This window comes from Mya arenaria, chromosome 10 (genome assembly GCF_026914265.1).
Source record: "Mya arenaria isolate MELC-2E11 chromosome 10, ASM2691426v1".
NCBI classification, from domain to species: Eukaryota; Metazoa; Mollusca; class Bivalvia; order Myida; family Myidae; genus Mya; species Mya arenaria.
In genome coordinates this window covers 25,763,594-25,784,888 of record NC_069131.1, presented here as the reverse complement: position 1 = coordinate 25,784,888, position 21,295 = coordinate 25,763,594, and the positions used below count along the sequence as shown (strand labels likewise).

The 21,295-nt window shown below is 34.1% G+C and overlaps 1 protein-coding gene across 6 annotated transcripts; it reads right to left on the bottom strand.

Annotated features, from left to right (window-relative positions):
• Positions 1-735: 735 nt before the first annotated feature.
• On the bottom strand, positions 736-20,211 carry LOC128206342 (sterile alpha motif domain-containing protein 9-like). Of its 6 annotated transcripts, none has more exons than XM_052908727.1 (14): positions 20,104-20,211; positions 18,828-18,985; positions 17,698-18,261; positions 16,817-17,122; positions 16,114-16,318; positions 15,163-15,242; positions 10,317-14,638; positions 9,982-10,120; positions 9,343-9,534; positions 5,272-5,391; positions 4,369-4,494; positions 3,774-3,980; positions 2,733-2,846; positions 736-2,344 (listed from the first exon to the last, which is right to left on the bottom strand). In XM_052908727.1, the coding sequence occupies exons 3-14, from the start codon at positions 18,257-18,259 to the stop codon at positions 2,274-2,276; spliced, it is 6,444 nt and encodes a 2,147-aa protein (XP_052764687.1). In that variant the 5' UTR covers positions 18,260-18,261; positions 18,828-18,985; positions 20,104-20,211; the 3' UTR covers positions 736-2,273. The 6 variants fall into 6 exon arrangements, with proteins under 6 accessions (XP_052764687.1, XP_052764688.1, XP_052764690.1 ...); XM_052908728.1 differs by having other exon boundaries at positions 18,828-18,971; positions 20,104-20,141; XM_052908730.1 differs by having other exon boundaries at positions 18,828-18,957; positions 20,104-20,121.
• Positions 20,212-21,295: the final 1,084 nt, after the last annotated feature.

Here is a 21,295-nt window from a genome sequence, read left to right as displayed (position 1 = left end):
CGACATTTAGCAATAAAAGTTTACTCTCTGCTTCAGATGTTTTTAAAGATCAGTGTCCAGTTCTCGATTGATATTTTTCTTCGAAGAATAAGTATTTGTATGAAGCAGTACACAAAAAGTAGCATATATATCTTAATAGGTTAGTCATTATATATTTTAATAGTTAACGGAGCGTTGTCGGTACATTATGAGCGTTAGCTTAATAATTGTCATACCGTATGGTCATATTGTACTGCCATCTGTACACAGCGTTTCGGGACGAGTGACAGGTAAAAAGTGAAACTAAAACGACTGCGTTGCGCTAAATGAAACAATGCAGAATTATCGTAAAAAAATAATAAATAGATAAACATGTTGAGAACGATTATTTTGTTTGAAATGGTAATAGTTTAATGCTGGAGAAAATCACAACTTTATGGAGGAAATAAACTAAAGCACCGTTCCAAATATTATGTTAATCCGGAAAGACCTTTTGCAGTTACGTAATAAACTAATTGTGAGGGTACTCCAGCCAGGTAAGATGGCGTTTGCTCAGGCCCCGCCATGGGAAAATTTCCTTTTCCTTTAAAGGAATGACAGAACTGGTTCAACCTGATTCAAACTCGAGCATGATATATATCAGCATACATCTTGTTCATCATTATCGCGCAAATATAGACTTGTACGAACTGAACTAACGTACTGTATTTAACATTAGACTTGTATTGAAGATGCAAGACGAAGACACTCAACACATCAGTTATCAGTGTTTATAAACGCAAATTCACTTCTTCAAGTATTTAAATTTAATCAATGTTTATGTAAATATATAAAGCAAACAGATGATAAAACAAAACAGCGCATTATCTGATAGATTCATCATCACAATTAAAATAATTTAATAATAGTATGACTCGATTGTTCAAAACTCCTGTGTTCGTTCATATTCAGCGTTAAACGTAACGTGTCAAATTTAGAGCAAGGTTTTACGCTCAAACACATATGTCTTTTTAACTAAGCACTCAAGCATTCAGCATTCATATAGTCGTTAATTTAGATATGAACGTAAAAATGTATATACTTTTAAGAAAACGATAGAATGGTATATTGATTATTTGCAGGAAAGTATATTAACGCTTGTTAAAGTTAACACGTAACACGTAAGCGTTACATCAACGCTTGTTACTTATTAAAACAAAAGGGATTCGAACGAAAGGTAAGATCAACGTTGTTCGTTGACACCGGTGTTGATAAGTAAACGTGTTGACGGATAAAACGTAAACGTAAACGTAAGTAATATATGAGGATTTTTGAACGATCGGGTCAATATATAGCATATCATATCATAATATTTAGAATATAACATGTATGGCAACATATAAATACAACATCGTAAATTTCAAAACAAGAACAATCAACTGTATAAACCGTGATGAATGAAGTGAAGTGATTATCGTACTAAGTAACAAACTCGACAACCACAATTTCCAAAACAAATAAAAAAAATAAAACAGTTATTCTTCCAAAATTCTTAACAAAGATATACGTCAGTTGCTATGTTACACAATAATGCAATAAAAGCTTCAATGATAAAGCTCCTAAACAAAAATCAAAAGTAAATATTTTATAACCGCCGATAGTAATTATAATACCAAATATTTACAATTTCACTTTATTGTCTGTATGGCAAGATTTGCATTCATTTTGCATGAACCGGTCGACCTTTCGTGATAAAGTTATTGAAATTGAAAAAATGTAAATAAATGGATTGTTCTATTTTTTGTATATTTCATGCGTTCATGCAGTAGCGCGCTACCTGGCTTTGCAAAATCTCGGACAAAGCGTTCATACAGCCTGAACACACGACACATAAGAATCAATCCTTATATTTATAATAATACTGAAGTCTTGTAACTGCAATGCATCTCCAGGAAATAATACGTGTACAAATTGGTCAACAACGATGATTTTTAAGGCAATTGGAAAATGATTGTTTAAGTTACAATGAACATTAATTACATCGAAAACAAATTATATTAACGTCCTACGAATACATGATTGACGAAGCAATTTGCGTATGTACAAACACTATACAAAGTGTGTTGCAGGAACTGCCTAAATGGATGTTTTATATCTGATCGATATTCCTTTTATTCAATCATTTTGTGACACTACCTAAATATGCTTGAATGATATATTAGGAATATCATGCCAAAGTCTCACAACAAATTGACAGCACTTTTATCAAATATCTAAGATCACTTTCTATCTAACTTAGGCAATTTTAGAACAGCCTAATCGTTCCGTTTTTTCTTTCGTTTGCTTTTCTGTCGTCTTCGTTCATATAGTACTCTGGCCCTTTCCTCTGGAAATATACAGCCGTTCATAATTCGTTTCGTCATTTATAATTTACCATAAAAAGGACACCGGGCACTATCTTAAGAATGTTATTATTTAGGTTCAACATATAAAAATGATAAGCAAATTGATATAGATAATGTATGAAGTCCATTATCACTGATTTCTTTTGCAAATGAAAAAAGCTATTTTCAATATCAAAAATCAAGATACAGACGAATACGAAAGAACATATTTTGGATCATCTCTGTAAAAATATAAATCGTCTTGTTCAAAATCAAAACAATCACACACATGGATTCGACTTCAAACGGATCTTTCTTATTATTTTCTTAATTATTTTTTGTTGTAAAATATGACTTGATATGTATTGATTAAAGATCAACATGTCTTACCATTCGACGGTATCTGTTTAATTGCTTGTCCTCCAACCTTTGGTTTCGGATTCTGAGCTGGTACATTTTCAGATACATTGTCAGTCAATGGCTGTGTCACATCACCTTCTGTTTCTAAGAACATTGGAATCATAGAAAGTTTATGATAGACAAAATTAAATTAATGTTACCGCCTGAACGTCACAAGTGAAAGATGCAAATTCATGCAACTGTAGCGACTTTTTTCATAAAGGACTTAAGGACATCGGACACTGTCTATATGAATTTGCCTATTTTTCAATGCATATTTATACACAATTAAGTGTATGTGTTAACATTTGTTTGTAATGGTTACTCTAATTCATGCTTATGCTACGAATGTGTGTATTTTGTATTTTTCTGCATCCAAGAACAACCTTAATAACACTGTTGCACACAGTTCATACAAAATTCAAGGGATATAGTTTTAAAGAATAAACCTCATTATTTATCTAACCTTTCATAAACACACTTAGGTTTTAGAAAAAAACAACAACACAATTCTTCATTAATTGAATCGCTAATATTGTTTAAGTGTCTAAAGGTGAAGGAATATCACTAAATCTATTAAATGTTCATATTTAGCTACTATTGGTGATTTATTTAATAAGCTAAAAGCACATGTATTGATTTTCACTAGCACATGTATTGATTTTCACTAGTGTTAAGCCTCGCTTAACATTTAACTAATTAATCGATTTATGCATCTTTAGTTATCTGAATAACGAAAAACAGTTGTATGGATTAAAAATACTGTACACCCCTTTCCAGCAACAAAACATTTCACAAATATATTATCTGATATGTTAAATATATATATAATTTTCTTTGATGCACAGGGGAGGGGGGTGATGTTTAATTGGATAATAAATGATTCCATATATAACATAAAGTGATCATTATATTTTCATATGTAACATTCAATGTAATTCCACATTTGTTTAAAAGTAAGTGTCCGATGTTCTTCAAAAAATCTAACACTAACATATGGTATCTTTAATACAAGACAATCAATAGAATTACCAATATTGAATGCAGTGAGTTCTTCCCAGGAATCAGGAACGTCCTCGTCATAGGAATCATTTTCCAACTCTGAATTCTTTTTCAATGTTTCCAAGCCAGAAGCATCTCCCTTGATCGTGGCATGTATCGTTTTATCATTCAATGACTTGCGTTTCTTATGTTCACCATCGAGTTTGTTCTCGAAGAATTCTGCTTTAATCGAACTTGCTGAAATTGTAGGAAAACGCAGGTTGACATTTTGATTATGGTTCGTTAAAAGTATTTGCTGCAACTGAAAATAGGGTGTACGCAATGATATTTTAGTGGTCGTTAGGTTATACATCATTTGAAATGGTAATGGTTCCTGTGGTAATCTGTGCTAAGAATGTTGAGAACATGATCTATTTCACTACAAAGTTTTAATGAACTGAACAATAAATACAAATAGGAGAAATAACTCCGGGTCGGTGATTTTGGTTTGCTAAACAATCCTTTTTATGTCATTGAATTTAATATTCTGTATGAGTTCCTATGTATTTTAATTTGAAAAATGGCCCAAAAGAAACGTTTTTTTTTATTATTTGGGTTACGTAAAATCAAACAAAATCAAACGTACTTTGGTTGATTGGATTGTGGATTGCTGACTTTGTTTTTTTGCCACCCTTCGACATCATCGTTTGTGCCTTGCCAGCATTGTGATCGTGAAGTGTCGGTCGAACTGGTTTCATAGATTTTCCAGAGCCTAAACATAATATAAATACCATGAAATAGTAGATTTTAGCAATCGATTGATACAGTGTTATTTTTTAACCCGCACTACAAAAACATAAACTATCATGTCTTGTCTTTATTTATAAAACAAGATAAAAAAATATTTTTGACAAGGCGGTGTTTTAATAAAAAAACTTGTTATATTAAACTTTCCATTGTGGTTTTAAAGATAGGTCATTTAATGTAAACGTTTCATAGATTAACATGATATTATTAGAGACTCCGATTATAAAATAGCCATATCTCTATATAGTTTAACAATTGGTATATTTTTATATTTTCTGCAAGACAATAATACAATGAAAACTACAGGGACAAGCTCTTGAACTCGAACATTTTTCATTAAACTTTCATTTTGATGAGGCTATACTCTTAACTTCAGGGGAACGAGTCAATGACCAATGAGTTTTTGTAATGCACAAAAAGTACACACCAAAAGACAACGCAAGCAGTTTTTGAATGAATATTATAGATAAATCAACGTTTGGTCAGTATTTTCCTCGAACGGCCCGCTGGACACATTTATTGTCATGACGCCGAACCAGTCTGATATGAATAACAGATAAGGAAATACATTTTGGTTATTTATGATGAGAACCATAAGTTGTTGATTAACTTATGCCATTTGAGGTATTAAGTTTGTGATATTTTTCTAAAAACCTGATTCTGTCTTTTGGGATTTAAAAATGTGCAATAAGAAGAGGTTTTAGATGTCCATGTAGATAACTCAAACTTTTATAAAACACACCTTGGAATATTAGATCGTCGGTGAGGGACCTTTTGTGTTGTTCACCCTTTGTCATCTGTTTTCCTTTCTTGGCAGCATTATAAAGTTTCGGTCTAACTGGTGTTATAGATGCTTGTGGTTCTGAAAGCAACATAATATACTGCAATGCGAACTTAAGCAATGGATTGAATTACTTTTAACCTTTAAACGCGCACCACAAATTACAAACTCTTTTTTGTTCGCGGAAGTAAATCCAGAACAACATAAACAACCTTTTTTTCATTCTTTTTTTACATGTTATTTCTGAACTTTCTCAGGATTAAGAGTCACTCTCTGTTCAAAACTATAGCAAAGATAATACAAATACAACTAAATGCAACTACCTTAACTTTAATTCAACCATTTTATAGCACATATCTAATGTTTGTAAGAATATTTCGATATGTGAATTACACGTAATTAAGTAAGGTGTTTGGCAAATCAAAAATTATCTCCTAACATTTCAAATCCATTAATTTTAAAAATCTTCACAGGCAAAAAAGAACATTACACAAGTTTAACAACATTAAAAATACTATCTTTATTGCAATCCTGAATAAACATGGTGAAATGTAGACATTTAAAAAACAACAACTCATTTTTAAAATGTTATGATCTTTTTTCTAACAGCAAAAATTAATAATTCTATAATATGAAAACCCTGACACGCTTTTTGTTGTGTTACACGCAAATGATATTTCACATGTGTGGTGTTAATAACACAAAAATCATTATTTAAATGCTAAGATAAATCCGAGTGGTATTGATTTAAAATCGATTTAAAATCGTTCCATTTAGAAAGATCCGTTCAAAAACTTTAGCTATAACTTGATGCATGACAACCCAATTCAGTGAAGTTTTTAAATATTCTTTGGAAACCTATTTTTTATTATATATTGTCTTCAAAATGTCGAACACCAGCTAGGTATTGAAATACGGTCAAATATAATAACTCATTAGCACCATTATTGCATCTGTGAAAATGGTGATATAGAATATGAATTTCACTTTTTATGTGTCTGTTATAAATATGTCAATTTACGCTCATTGAAAAAGGGGAATTCATTGATCTCATGCAAGACACGAACTATTCAGATACAGTTTAATTTGAACAAGTTGTTTTCAGAAACGTTTGCACAACGTCAAAATATTAATTTAGTATCTTAATTAAAAAAGATAAATGTGTTAACCGTTTATATCTATGAGCTCTCAGCATGGAATAGTATATACTTTTCTCCCATCTCAGATAAGTAGATCCAATAATTTAACCATGCTAGAAATTCATATCTTGCCCACGGTCGAAGATAAAATGCCCGTATGGAACTCCTTTTTAATGGTGACCACATCGTAATTACCTCCCTTGTTGAAGACTGTCGTCTGTAGCATTATGGAAATCTTGACATGTGGAATATTTAGAATCCTAATTTATTATTTCTCGCTTCAAATGTCACCATAAAATAGTTTTCACACATCTTTCAAGAAATAATGCTTCACTCTCCTTAGAACTATTTAAAGACCGATTTGACTATTAACATAATCTGAATCACTGCGCGCATATCCATGACAACCACGAATTATCGCAAATCCATACGCAATTATTTTCACTAAACACAAAAGAGTTCCAGCAAAAAAACACATTTTTACTTAATTTTGTTTAACTGAGGTGGGGGAAAATGCATCTACCATAGCCGCTCGTGTACAGTAGGTTCATCCCGACCCTCGCGCAGGGTGTTTTACGGAAACCTCGTTTCCGCAAAACACCTTACGCTCGGGTCGAAATGAACCTATATAACACTCTCGGCCATGGAAGATACTTATAATCTTACATCTTTAAGTCCATTATCATTATTAAGTATATATATTTCCTTTTTAATATAATTAATACTATAGTTATTTCTAGTTTCATTTTCATACCTAATGTCGCCTTTGTTTATATATTTTTCAAATATAAACATCATTTTATATGATGAAGAATATATATGGGTTCAATTACTAAAAAAAGTTTGTTGAACCTTTAATAAACAATGAATTCCTAATTCAACAATGGGGAAACTCGTTTTAAATGATTACATGCAACTTAAGTAATTATTTACTATATTTATTTCTGTTTTAATGTCCGCCATCTGTTCAGGGTAATAAAAACTAATAATATTGCAACCTTGGGTAAAAATATGAAATATTTGCAATGCAAAATGTTAATGATTCATGAATACAATTTGCACCCGTTTCGACATAGTTTGAATAATACACAATATAGTTAACTGAATAAAGTGGTAATACAATATACACAAGCCCTATAAGCCTTTTATTGTTCGACGTTATGCTTTACAAATATTACAGTTGATAACACAGGACCAACGTCCAAGCAACAGTAATATTTCATTTTTGTGTGAAATGATATGGCATTAACAGGTTGAAAAAGTTGTCATGGTAACACACATAATAAAACAAGGATTTGGTATATTGGTGCGAGATTTGCATGTTTTGTTATAGTACTTATTCATATTCCTGATGCGATATATGTGTTGTCGACGGTCGAATAATACAGCCTAACTATAATATCAATAAATCAAAAACACTTTGGTAAAAGCTTGGCAATTTGCTATCTTTACGCTTTACTCAGTTTGGACAGTGAAAATCCGAACAACGACAATGTGTTGTAAGATAAAAGTCATATGAAAATGGAACTATACACAATACAGCAATGGATTTGGCAATATGAAATAAATGGTTTGTTACAACCTAATGATGAGTTGTCATAAAATAGCATGCTATTTAAACACAATCGTATAGTAATCGTTGCTGTTTTTGAGTCTATAGATAGTGATTAATATTCTTTAGGAGAACTTATCAGTAATTATTAAATTTCAATTTAAAAACCATTAAGTTATGTATTTCAACTTATTTATTCGAAATATACAGTTAATACTATTTCAGTCACGCGCTGTGATTTCAATCCCAATTTTCTATTTCAACAATGGCATAAATAGATTACCTATCAAAATAACGTGTGCAAGGTAATTCGGCTTTTGCCATTCATTTGTGGTTCGCTTAGTTATTGTTTCAGATTTCATTTGATTTATTAAACTTTTCAATCGACAACTATACCTTACCACTTTAGTACTATGATACAAAGGTTATGTACCGAAAACGTTCAAGTATCATCCAGGGGTTTACATTTTGCACATACAAACACTGTTAAACTAAATTAATTAATCGACAAAAATAGTTTTAACCTAAATAATTGCTACCCGATTTGATACAAATTTGAAGGGAACGCATTAAATGATTTTTTATCTTTCATAAACTAATTCTTAATTTAAATTCTGTAATGGTGGTACTAGCAAAGGAATTGCTCTATATTATACTTTATAACAATAAAAGGGGCCTCAACTCTATCAGAATAATCGAACCGAATCTTGCTGCTAATATGCGAATCTACTCTTGTAAATAAAGCTTCGCGTTATATTTCATTAAATTCGAGGCTGTAGAAACTAATAAAAAGTCTGATACGAGAGAACCTTTATCACACTATATACACATTAAAAGGGCCATAACACTGTCAAAAATAACCGAACCTTAACGTTCTGATGAATTACTTGTAATAGCGAAGCTTCCCATAAACAGTGCATGAAAGCCAGCAGGTGGTTGTAAAGAAATAGCCCGGACAAATAAAATTGGACGGACGGACACACGGACACACATAGGAACCAGTCGGCGACTATATGCTGCTCTGAACATTCTCGGTAAGCGTCATAATAGTACATTTTAACTTATTAGTCTTTCAAACTTTCACAATATTGGCCAATTGTCATTTTAATTTTAACGTTGTTTTCGTTTGCAACATTTGGGCTTCACGAACATTGTGTAATAACGTAAATATTTTGTATTTACAACGAAAAATTTCACTGTTTTTAGAATGTGAAGAAATCCCATTTTCAGGGAAACATACATTTCTTCTCTATACTGTATAAGGCATAAATTTATGATGTTGAAAATTGTTCCTGAAACACCTCGTTTATGCGATATAACCCGACATAAAAGTATACATACCAGCTATCAAATCTTCATCCGTGTCCGAACTAAGGCGTTGGGATTTAATACTTCGACGTTCTTCCCCAGAAGAGTCATCGCTTTTTATAACTTGTTCTGTGTCACTATCTTGTTGTTGAATTATCTCTGTTTCATCGCTGTCTGAAGACGTACCTTGAGATGTACGCAACTCATCCATGTCCAAACTGTCGTCTAAATAAATACAATAAAGATACAATAAAAGACCCGCTTCCCATTTAAATGTAGATGACGTTCGATGTTTAGTAGTATAACACAACAGATGCTTATTGATTCTAAGGTATTCAGTATTGTATCGATATTGCAGGTTACTAAAGAAAAAGCCGTAAAACATTGTTTTTGTTTCAGGCTTTTCTTTTTGCTAGACGTTTTCTTTGAAGCAGATATATTGAAAAATATAGTTTAGTTTAAAAAGGCATGTGGAAATATGTTAATGCTTTAGCATCTTCATGTGGCAAATACGGTCTTTAAAAATTATAATCACATATATATATATGTTATATATATATATATATATATATATATATATATATATATATATATATATATATATATATATATATATATATATATATATATATAACATTGCACTGTTTAAATTAGCCTGCGTAGAAAACGTACCCTTAGCGCGCACATCAAATGCTCTAGGTTCTCTCCACGTGAAACCCAGTACAAAAGTCACTGGTCTGTTGCTGAATTTTTCACAAGGATAGTAGGTTTTGATAGCAAACGTATGTCTTTTCCTGTTGTGATAAATGACCTTAAATATATCAAACATACAAGTGTTATAGATCTGTTTAACTTACGATTAAACTATTCCATGATTTATTTATTTTATATATGGAAACAGTGTGCAGTTGTGTTTATCCATTCTTTACATGAACATGAGCTTTTAAATTCAGTAGAATGCATAGTCTCTTAGAAGAGGTTTTATAATAACAATACTACATTCTTACTTCATGCGCTATGTGTAGACCATCGCCATCTACTATACCGGTGAGTCTCAGTAACTCATCTTCAACAAAGTCTTCTTTCCAGAAATGGTCCCTGAATACTGGCCGACGATACCGACCAGACGCCTTTTTCCTTCCCTTCCATTCTTTCCGTATAGACTCCAGGTCGACGATATCGCAGCCAGGTGTACCATTTCCTACAGCAAAATAATTCTTCGGTTTTTTCACCCTATTAAGTTCCGGAGTCATTATGAAGTGATTGTCTTTGTAAACCCTGTTCCATTCCTTCAGAATTTCTGTGTAGGAATTAGCACTTGCCAATGTTTCTAATGCCAGACTCACTCTTGATTGTAATGGCCAGTGCAACATAGCGTAATACAGGTAAGATTCGAGATATTTGCGTCCCTTTAATTTTCTTTCCAAGACTACTAATCCTGTACTACACCTAAGTAATTGCCTGTATTCATCGTTGCTGCAAGGTTGATTTGCTTGTTTGGATCGTGTTGTGCGATCAGACGTCCGAATTATTGCATCGCCAAGAAAGACAAGAAGATCTCTTTTATCAACATGTGAAAGTCGTTTGCCTTCGATGTTGCTTTTTGCTTCCGCAACTCGAACTGCAAAACGTTCTGGTTCCTTATTTAAAGCTTTCATGAGCGGTTTTAATCCTAGCCCATATTTAAATCTGAATTCTTCTGTCTTCAACAAATCACCATAAAACCTTTCGAAACTTTCTCTCGAAGTTAACAGTAGAACTTCGTCGTCTTTGCTCACACAGTGTAGATAATTTCTAACCTGATAACTTGTTTCTTCCAGGTATCTTAAGGATGAATCCAAGTGAGTTTGCCAATCCGATCCATTTCGGAGTAGTTCTATTTCTGGACAAATGGTATAAAGATCCTTAAAAGGAGAATCTTTGACATCATACTGTCGGTCATTTAAATATCGACAGAATTCCCTTCTATCCACGTAACATTTGAACCTCTCGAAAATCTCCAGCAAAAACAAACTTGTTTTGACTTCATTTTGATAACATCTCATACCCCTGTCGTCATCAGTTTTTAACGCCATGTCCTGCCCAGCTCTGAACTTTTCCACAGCCTTTAACCCAAGTGTGACTAAATGACCGGCGAACTTATTGTTTGCCTCTTCTCCTCTCGAAAGATACTTCTTTTTTGTAACTTTCAATTCTTCTTTATATATCTGTCCATACGTATCTGCAAGATAGGCGTTGTTTGGCTTAATATCCAAGGCATTTTGTATTTCTTTTTTAGCTGATTCATATTCTTCTATGTGAATGTAGAACCTAGCCAGCTGTTGTCCAACCATTGCGTCTTTTGTTATTTCAAAACAGCGTTTCATTCTTTCCAAAACTGTTTTATTACCGTCTTTTTCTAAATCAAGAACGAGGGCTGAAAATTTCAGTTTTGTTTGCTTCTTATTTTCCTCTACTTGTCTTGTTTTGAAGAGCATACCAATCATTCTGACAAACTTAGCAGATGTTAGATACGTCTGTTCGGAATGTTTTTCGGCTAATGCCAGTGCATTATCTACCATTTCAATCAACGATATGTTCTTCTTTTTCTTGAAATATTCAAGAATTGCCTTTGCCAGTGGCTGCGAGATGATACCAATTCCTTTTCCTGGTATGTCATATGTAAGCAGCGCCAATGCATCGGATTTGTTTATGTTCCAAATGTTTTCTCTGTCTAGTGGCTTCAATTGTTCTAGTTGTCTAACACTATGCATGATGCCGTACGGTAGTAGTTCTAAATCTCTGTGTGATAGTGTCGCCCGCATCATTTCATCAAAGATGGTTTGAGGCACTGGCTGGTCGGTCTCATAAGAACAGATCAAACATAGAATTTGGAGAATCTCTCCTTCCTTTGATTCGATTTCTTCCATTAGTTTCGATGTTATGTTTGCAATATATTCTTTGTCAAATGAATGACGTAATACATTAAATAAAATCAATGTATTCACATCAATGTCATCTCTTTCCTCTAGTTCTTGGAATTTTTTGTCGAACCAATGTTTTTCTCCTCCTGTCAATGAATGTGTCAAAAGACGTTTATCTTTTGTGTACTGCTTATCGCCAGATACTGGTACACGGGTGAGATATATGACAAGGCAAAACAGTTTCCCCGATTGACCGTTTTTATAAGCAGCCTCGTTCAAGTCTCTTCGAAGCTGCAAAATGGATTCCTCCGCTTGATTGTCAACAAGTACTATAAATGGCTTTCTGTGATTCTTATCTCTAAATTCCCGGAAACGAACGATTTGTTCAACGGTGTTTTCTGATACGCAGGTCACCAAGCAGCACCGATAGGCCTTTTGTGGCTCTCCTTGAAACTGGCTAAAATGCCACAATAAGTGACGTCCAAGAGTCGTCCCTCCTGCCCCTGGGTGGTGCATTATTTCGTACTCCTCAACTAACGCCATTCCTGTTTTTGATTTTAACTTTTCTTTTATCTGACATCTGTGCTCATCAAAATCATTTCTTTTGCCAACCTGGTTTTCAAATTTGAAATTCCACCAAGATACTTTCCTTCCCTTGTAGAAGTCTGTAGCGACAGAGCGACATTTTTCTTTTTGTTCGTCCACGGTTTTGAGTTTTTCCCAGTCTTGCTCGCACTCGTCTCCCCCGATAACTTCAATGTCAGTAAAGCTCTGCTTGTCCTTGCTTGTCATTGTCACAAAGAAACCATTTCCACATGGTAGCTTGCATGCGACATCAGCATTTAATTTGAATACGGCCGACATGACACTGGAAATTTCTGACCATTTTAGCCCTGTATGAAAACATTTGTCCAGCTCATCTTTCTTCATCACTGTGCGAAGACTATCCTTTAGTTCTTGTATGTTCTTCTCGTCATCTGTTATCACCAAACATTCGTTTCTAAAGGTGGATTTAATCCAATCTCTAACTTCGAAAAGCGGATCCGCTTCATTTAGAGGGTGGAAAACTAAAACCACAGCTAATGCTCTTCCTATTTGAATATCATTTCTTACAATATTCATAAGTGTCCGAACAGGCTGTAAGCGCAATTTTGTCCATTTCACAATGTTCATTTTTGCCAAGGCGCAGTCTTTGAGTCCATTGCAATATATCCATGGTTTATCACGTAATGAAATAGATTTTTCATTTTTAATGTCTTCTGTGGTTAAAACACGATACATTATCGAGTCTTTTTCTGACAACTTACGTAATTTCGGTGAATCGTCAAAGTCTAAAATGAACTTGCATGAGGCAAAAACATGTTCCATACGAACTGTTGATCTTATCTCATCTTCTTTTGAGTATCCAGTGATTGGCCCTAGAACAAGAAAGGGGTCTAACTCGTCTGTTACGTATTTCATTCCCCGCCCTTTCAGTTTTTCAGCCAATGAACGCTGTAGACTGTATTTGCCACAATTGTCATTCCAGCGTGCTGTTTCTAAACAAAGTCTCGTTTTCCTAAGCCCCTTTTTAAGTGTTGAAAGTTCTCTAAGTTTTTCTTTTTCTATAGTAAAAGATACATTTTGTGCATCATACATGAAACACACTTGATGTTGGGGGCCCTTCGGTGGAAAAGAAACAGTTATCATTTCGTCGGTGCAAAGGTTTGCTGATGGAACGACGTCGATTTCGTACACTACTTTATCCGTTCCTTCAACAGGAATGCTCTGAACTGGTCGAGAACTGAACATGGCCTCGTGGGCTTGATTCTCAATGAAGCAATCGAGAATAGCTTGATGTATTTCGGCATCTATTTCGTCACATGCAAGCGCTTTTGTCGATAGACCAACGATTTGACCAGACTCTTGACTTTCTGTTTGTATTCCAAAGTGAATGGTTCCGTTTTTAAAACCATTCATGCATGATTGAATGAATTGCACGGTTTCCTTTGCAATGTGATATTTTGTCAGTGATGTCAGGTGAACAAACTTATGCACGGGTTCAAGCAGACCACAACTAACAGTTTTCACTGGACCAATAGGATACTTGAGATCGTCTTTAGGCGAATGATCAAATTCTCTGAGTCGGACAGGTGTATATGTGTTATCAGAAATCGTTTGTGTGTTATTGAGAGAATCTTTAACTTTGTTTTGAAATATGAGTAATGTTTTTTCGACACCGAGGGTAATTGGATCTTTTAAATGTCGTCCAATGTATTTGTTTAATTCATCCTTTTCCATGCTGACAAATATACTTGGGGAAATATCTTCTTTACGAAAAGCTTCCTGAAATGGCAATTCAAGGTCTTGTCTAATTTTTCCTACTTCTTTTCCCACCCTAATTGAAAATTCTTCAATATCCATTGACGGTAGTGGAGAAAGTATGTCTGTTTCATGAAAAGAAAACAATTGTGCAGAAATACGGTTGGAAAATAATGTCCTTTTCGACGCTTGTTTTCCCAAGTCGTACTAATTGATAATAACACACAACTAGAAGTTTACATGTAACCTATACTGAAAACGGAATAATGCAGTGGAATACAATGCTATGGTACTTTCAGTCATGAAGCTCTTGTCGATTAAACAGCATGATCAATAAGAATTGATTGGAGCGATAGCTAGGTTTCATTTTCAATATGAAAATCACATTTAATTTGTCGAATAGAACATAATAAAAATGAACACATCACATGACATAACCAGGCGTTTTTTAGGCAAATTGCAATGCGACAATAATATGTGAAATATATCGCTAGAAAAATCGAATTGGATATGAGATTAAAGGACTAATTTTTCAAAATAAGGAAATTAACATGATTTTCAAAAATGTATTCCTTGGGATTTGATCAGAATATAGATGCCTGGTAAATGGTCTGGTAACTATCATGCTTCCTCCTCATTTACAATGTACCGGTTTTGGTTGTCGCACATATACTTCCGCCATGCAAGTCAGTTTTTACAGCTCTCTGTTTCCATTGTAGTCCGAAAAATCTATAAAAAGTGTCCATGTTTGCGTTATATCATTCGTATAACTGCGCGTCAACTTTCCTAGCCAACTTTTAAATGTAGTCTTTGCAAAATGTAAACAGATCAATACTACTACTTATTATAAGGTATGTTAAACACTGTCAGTACATTTCAGTCATCACGAGACTGCCTTGTTTGCACTTAATATGTAGCTTGTGCTTTCGAACCATCTCTGTCACGGGATGAAATTAAAATGATATTTATAACATTGAGTTTTGAACATTTAGACAACTGCTTTTCGGTACATAATTATGTTGAAATAATTCGTCTTGTTTGTGATTTTATGTCTTTGGCGTTTACCCAGTGCCATTAAACCGGGTTTATGTTTAAACATTTTGCTACTGAGCTTGTTTCTGTTGCTTTTCGCATAAATATTAAACGATGTTATTATTTGTGCACAGATATTAGCCTTTATTTTGTTATTAATTCATAATAACATGGCCACAAATTCCCCACTTAAAAGAGCAAAAGACATCGCTGATATATTGTGATGATTTTGTTTTAGCTTTTGTTTTTATCATCAAATTCAAAAAGTTCAACATAATAATGCTTTAAAATTAAATGATATATTTTGGCATTGACCTATATTGTGCAGCTTTAAACGCAAGTAAATTCCTCTTGACTGTTGAAAAGCAAACAACTTTTATTAATGTGAGCAAATAAGAAGCAAAAGTTAAAATTATGTAAGGGTTTCTAAGGAGGACAGAAGGAAATCGTTTTGTGAGTGTTTATTTTTTCGTCCCTTTAAAAAAATATGCATTATTTTGATGTAATTATAAATAATGTCGTAGTATCAAAATGTAAAATATTTTTGGCGATAGTTATAGCGATTTACCTTGCGTCCCCTTCCTCGTATCTCAAACCGGGAAATAATTCTTTGAGACATGCCACTAGCATTCGGAAGGTCACTGGCGTTTGTATCCATTCTTCTACTTTTATGTGGACCATTTCACACTCAACTTTACTACCTTCTTCATCATAGGTAAGATCTTGGAGAGCATTCATAATTGATCTGCTTTGCTGGGAGGCAAGATATTCATCTACAAAAACACACTCTCAATACAGTTAATATGCTTTACAGGATGTCATGTTTCTACAAAGGCTGCATATATGCATCGATATACATATCATTCTTTTTGAATGTTTACATCAACATAGTTAAAGAGTAAGGCTGTGCATATAACATGCGACAAAAGTGCCGAGGGAGGACCGCTAACGCCCGTCTGTTCCCTTTTTGCAGACATACAAAACACACAGACTTCACAATAGTGCGATTTTTTCTCCGAAAAAAGAACGAGCTTCGAATGGAGGTTATATAGTTACATTGACACTATGAGTTACAGGTGTTACTTTACGCAAATGTCAACAATGTAATATATATATATATATGTGTGTATATATAAATTTTGTTTTCTACAGCATCTGTAGCGTATATATCATACTAAATCACGTTAAACATGTCGTGCAAGGACGTGCGTTGTTGATATACATTTCAGGATGTAAATAGTTTTGAAGTTTAACAATCAAATTGTTAATACCTATTTCTAGTCCATCATGTTCTTTCATCTCGATAAGGTCTGCTAGATGCGGATGTCTTTCTCGTAGCACAGCACAGAACTTGAATGTCGTTTCTTTTGTAGCATGTTGTACAATGTATAAAATCAGCTTCTCAATCTGGCCCCCAGACGAGTATGCTTGTTCGACGTGTCTTTTCTCCATTTCATTGATAACTCCGTTTTGTTTTAGTCTTTCCAAGAAACTCGACACATCGGAAATACGTGCAAGTTGCCGCGACCACTTACAAAGCATGAGTTTTATGACTTCAGGCTCCAAAGACGTTGCTTCTGTAATTTGATTTACAAGTTTATAAAATAGGTGGATTCATACCAAATATTTAGAGTAGACTCTTGCACACAGGGGTTAGAAATTGGCTCAGGGTTAGCAATATTTGATAAGCATATAGAGAACTGAATTTTCTATCTTCTGTACCCTGTGCGTAGGAGTGAGTAAATATTTATGAAATCAAACTAACGTTGTAATACATTTTAGTATGTGTTTTAAAAGACAGCCGACACAAAAACAATCTAACAAACAGCGCAAATAACGTTGAGTCCTGAATGTTTTCGCAAAAAAACACAATTATAAAGTGTAAATTACTGCATTTCAAAATGAAATTTATTCCTTTTCTTTTCCCTTAAACATTTATTTTTTTCTAACCAATGTTAAAACATTTCCACAACCAATTAACTTCTTGAAACATTTTACATCAATTCCGTGTACTTAACAAATCAATATTAAAACATGAAATTTATTTAACGATAATTTGTCGAACCTTTTATAACATGCATCCTTTTTAAGTTTACTTTTTTGCAAGCATATTTATGATAATGGCTAAACAAAAAGAAATGTTTTGTCTTACGCTCCCCGTCTGGCGCAGAATATACAAGTCTCATTTCGAGCAATTCTTCGTTGTATTTGATGATATCGACGATACTGTAAGAGCGCACGAGTTCACTTTGGTGTAATTCATTCATTCTCTCCGCAAATTGACGTTTAACGTCATCACCAAGTGAGATCGCAATTGTTAGTATGTTTTGACTAGCTTTGTTGAACTGTGATTTTCCATTTATTTCTCCTTTTGGGTTATGAGCAATTTCATTCCGACATTCTCTCAGCGCCCTGACTGCTTTTTTGATATCCCCAGTTGGCTTGCATTCGTCAAGGATAATTTTGGTGAGTAATGTGATGTCGAATGCATCTAGAGTTAAGTCCTTAATTTCTGTTTGCAACTTCAATGATAGACCTTTCAAAAAGTCATTTACATTGGTTTTCCTTATCTTGGAGATATAAAATGTCAAATACTTTCTAAGGACGGTAGTTCCACATTCATATTGTAGACCAACTAAACGATGGAAATTATTTGCATCAATGTTGTTCCTCTTTCCGAAGATGCTTTCTCTGTCTGGACCAGAGCTTGCCATTGCTGTAAAGATACCCTTAATTATCAACAATATTTACACATCATGATACAAATCATCACTACGCATACATGGTCAGTATTTATGTAAAAATAATTACAGAAAAAAGTTGAAACATAAACCCGGTTTAATGGCACTGGGTAAACGCCAAAGATATAGAACATAAAAACGAAAAATCACAAACAAGAAACTTGGAAGCACAAAACTCCACAAACATCACATTGCATACACATGCAGGCAGAATAGTACTGATTAAGTTTAAAGTGTGAAGCAACTTATTGTATCTTATATTAATCACTCTCGTTTGCGCGAGATTGTAGTCTTGTGTCGTCGGGGAAATGGGAGTACCCGGAGAAAACCCACTTTTCGGACTTGGTTACCACAACCCAAACTAACATGTGCCAAGTTCGCGAATCGAACTCAGGTCGCCTTTGTGAAAAGTGAGTGCACTAACCACTGCGCTAACCGGACACGCACTGATTGAAGCATTCATATTTTAAAATGAGCCCTTTCATTGTCACCAATGTAAAAAAAAGCGTAACAACAGTCATTTAGAAACTTTATCGCTCACCTGAGATCTATAGCCCTTAATGGCGTCCGTCAAGCATTTTGGAAACAATGGAGGAAAACAACTGCTTGAAACAGTTGTAATATCATGCCACCCTCTTTATATTCAATGTACATCATCAATACTCCAAATCCTCAAGAAGATCAGCTGAATATAATCACCTAAACATTGACACGTATACGTGTTTACAAGTCATTGAAATAAAAAGGAAAACAAACATCTGAGTAGTTCAGTCTTATCTAAGGTTCACAATTCAGTTTGTTTTAAACAGGCCTCGAGATCATTCAAAATTCTTAATTCAGGTCTCAATCTCCATTCATTGTACCACATAACCGCATGATATGATGACTTTAGCGCTAGTGTGACTTTGTCTACTCCAAGTTATCCAAAGTTATTGTATAGTTTAGTAAAATGAAATAAATGCAAAATACATTTTATCTATAAACAGTTAAAACACTGGAGGGAAAAGGGTATTATCAAACAGAAACACACACTCTAATAACCATATGCACAGCTATACAGTCGAACCCCGTTGGCTCGAAGTCGCAGGGACCGGCGATAATACATCGAGCCTCGGGAAATTCGACCCAAGCGGGAATGCTTGCCTTCAGTATTAAAAAATCGGTCCTTTACATCCAGTTCGAGCCAACGAGGAAATCGAGCCAAGCGAGTTCGAGCCAACGAGATTCGAATGAAGTTAACTGATCTTGGGTGAAATTTCAGTAGATAATAGTACTAAAATAACTTTAAAAAATCGTTTCATTAGAGCATTACATAAGTTGTGTGCCACAGCTATTTCAATAAATATACGAATCGCTTCCCTATTGTGGATTATATTGACGAGTATAAATGCAAAAAGAATCCCCCGCTTTCAAACACTAATCAATACCTACCCGAATTGTGATCTCAAACAAGCTCCGATAACATCGCATATCTTCCACTTAAGAAGACAGGTTCGTCATAGCATACACATTTATTCATTGCTTTATAAATGAAAGCAATAAAAAGATTACGATTGTTATAAATTTGATATGCAATATTCAATATGTATGTTAGCAGCTTTACAACTATGGGTTTAAATCACGGTTTACTTCTCTTATCTGTAAAAGCCGCCATATTGAACACGTAAGTAATATATAAATGTCCTTGTTATAGCTAATTTAATGTACATTTTTTAACTAACTAGTGTTTATATAACTCACATATTGAGCAAACATCTGACAATGGAATTCATCAAAAACACTTTCTGCGTTTAAAATGTTAAAACAATTATACTTACAAGTTTAATATTCCATCTAACTCATGAGAAGAACGTCGTTATCGATCCCTTGCCACCATAATGAGGTTATGCAATGTCCATAATTAGAGCGCTTACATTTGATATCTTTATTAATACGCTTCTTCATTTTCAAAAAATCTTAATCGGTCGTGAAAACTACAATTTGTTCACAAGGTGTATTCTACTATTCAATGACGATATTACGGGATTGCATACATCTTACATGAACTAACAATTGGGTCCCATTAATTTTTGTTTAAACAGAATTTTGTTTAATTATTTTCTTTTCTGAGTAAGTTTGTACTTAACAGCTTTATTGCATTTGTTATTAATAATCAACCTTACATGCTGGTTTGTTTCGTCACATAATGACCAATTATTGTGGGGTAAAATGAGAAGATACCACTTAAATATTAACTGCTACACATGCTTTCATCTCGAGGGATGAAAGCGAAAAGAATTGTTTTATCTGCTTCTTTATTTAATGGCACTTAGAACCTTTTTACATTCAATCATCGATCTGTTTTTGTTCTTACCCAGAGAAGTTGATGCAATAATTGGCAAATAATTACAAAAAACTTTAACATACGCACAACTTAGTCCCAATTTAATGTTGACAAGCACCGTTTAGCGCTATACGCACCAGTCAATTGTAACCACGGCCCCCTAGGTCCGGGGAATAACGGGGACTTTGACTTTCGGTCCAGCCAAACCCGGTTAAAATCCCGGGACGAACAGATGATAAAATTCCCGCAAAATGCCCCCGCACCCAGGGACCTAGATAAGGCCCATTCCCCGCAATAATTAAAGCGAAGACAAAACCACCGCATTCACCCGGTACTGCGGGGACACATGAAAGGTAAAAACACGGCCCATTTCCCCGGCTATTCCCGGTATACCACCGGACCTGGGGGCCGTGGTTACAATTGACTGGTGCATTATATTTGGTGTGTAAACTGTTGAGAGCTGAGATTTTGGACCGCTGTTTCTAAAAGAGAGCTTATGTTATATTTTTGGTACAGATAAAAACATTTTCCGGTAAAAGGTTTCCGGTATAAACAATCAATCCATTTGAAGATGTAAAACACCCCTCTCTATACACAGTAAAGTTATGCAGAGACACGACATAGGCTATTTACAATTCAGTAAATTTTATAAAGACTCCCTTATTTGCTGTCAACATATATGCCAC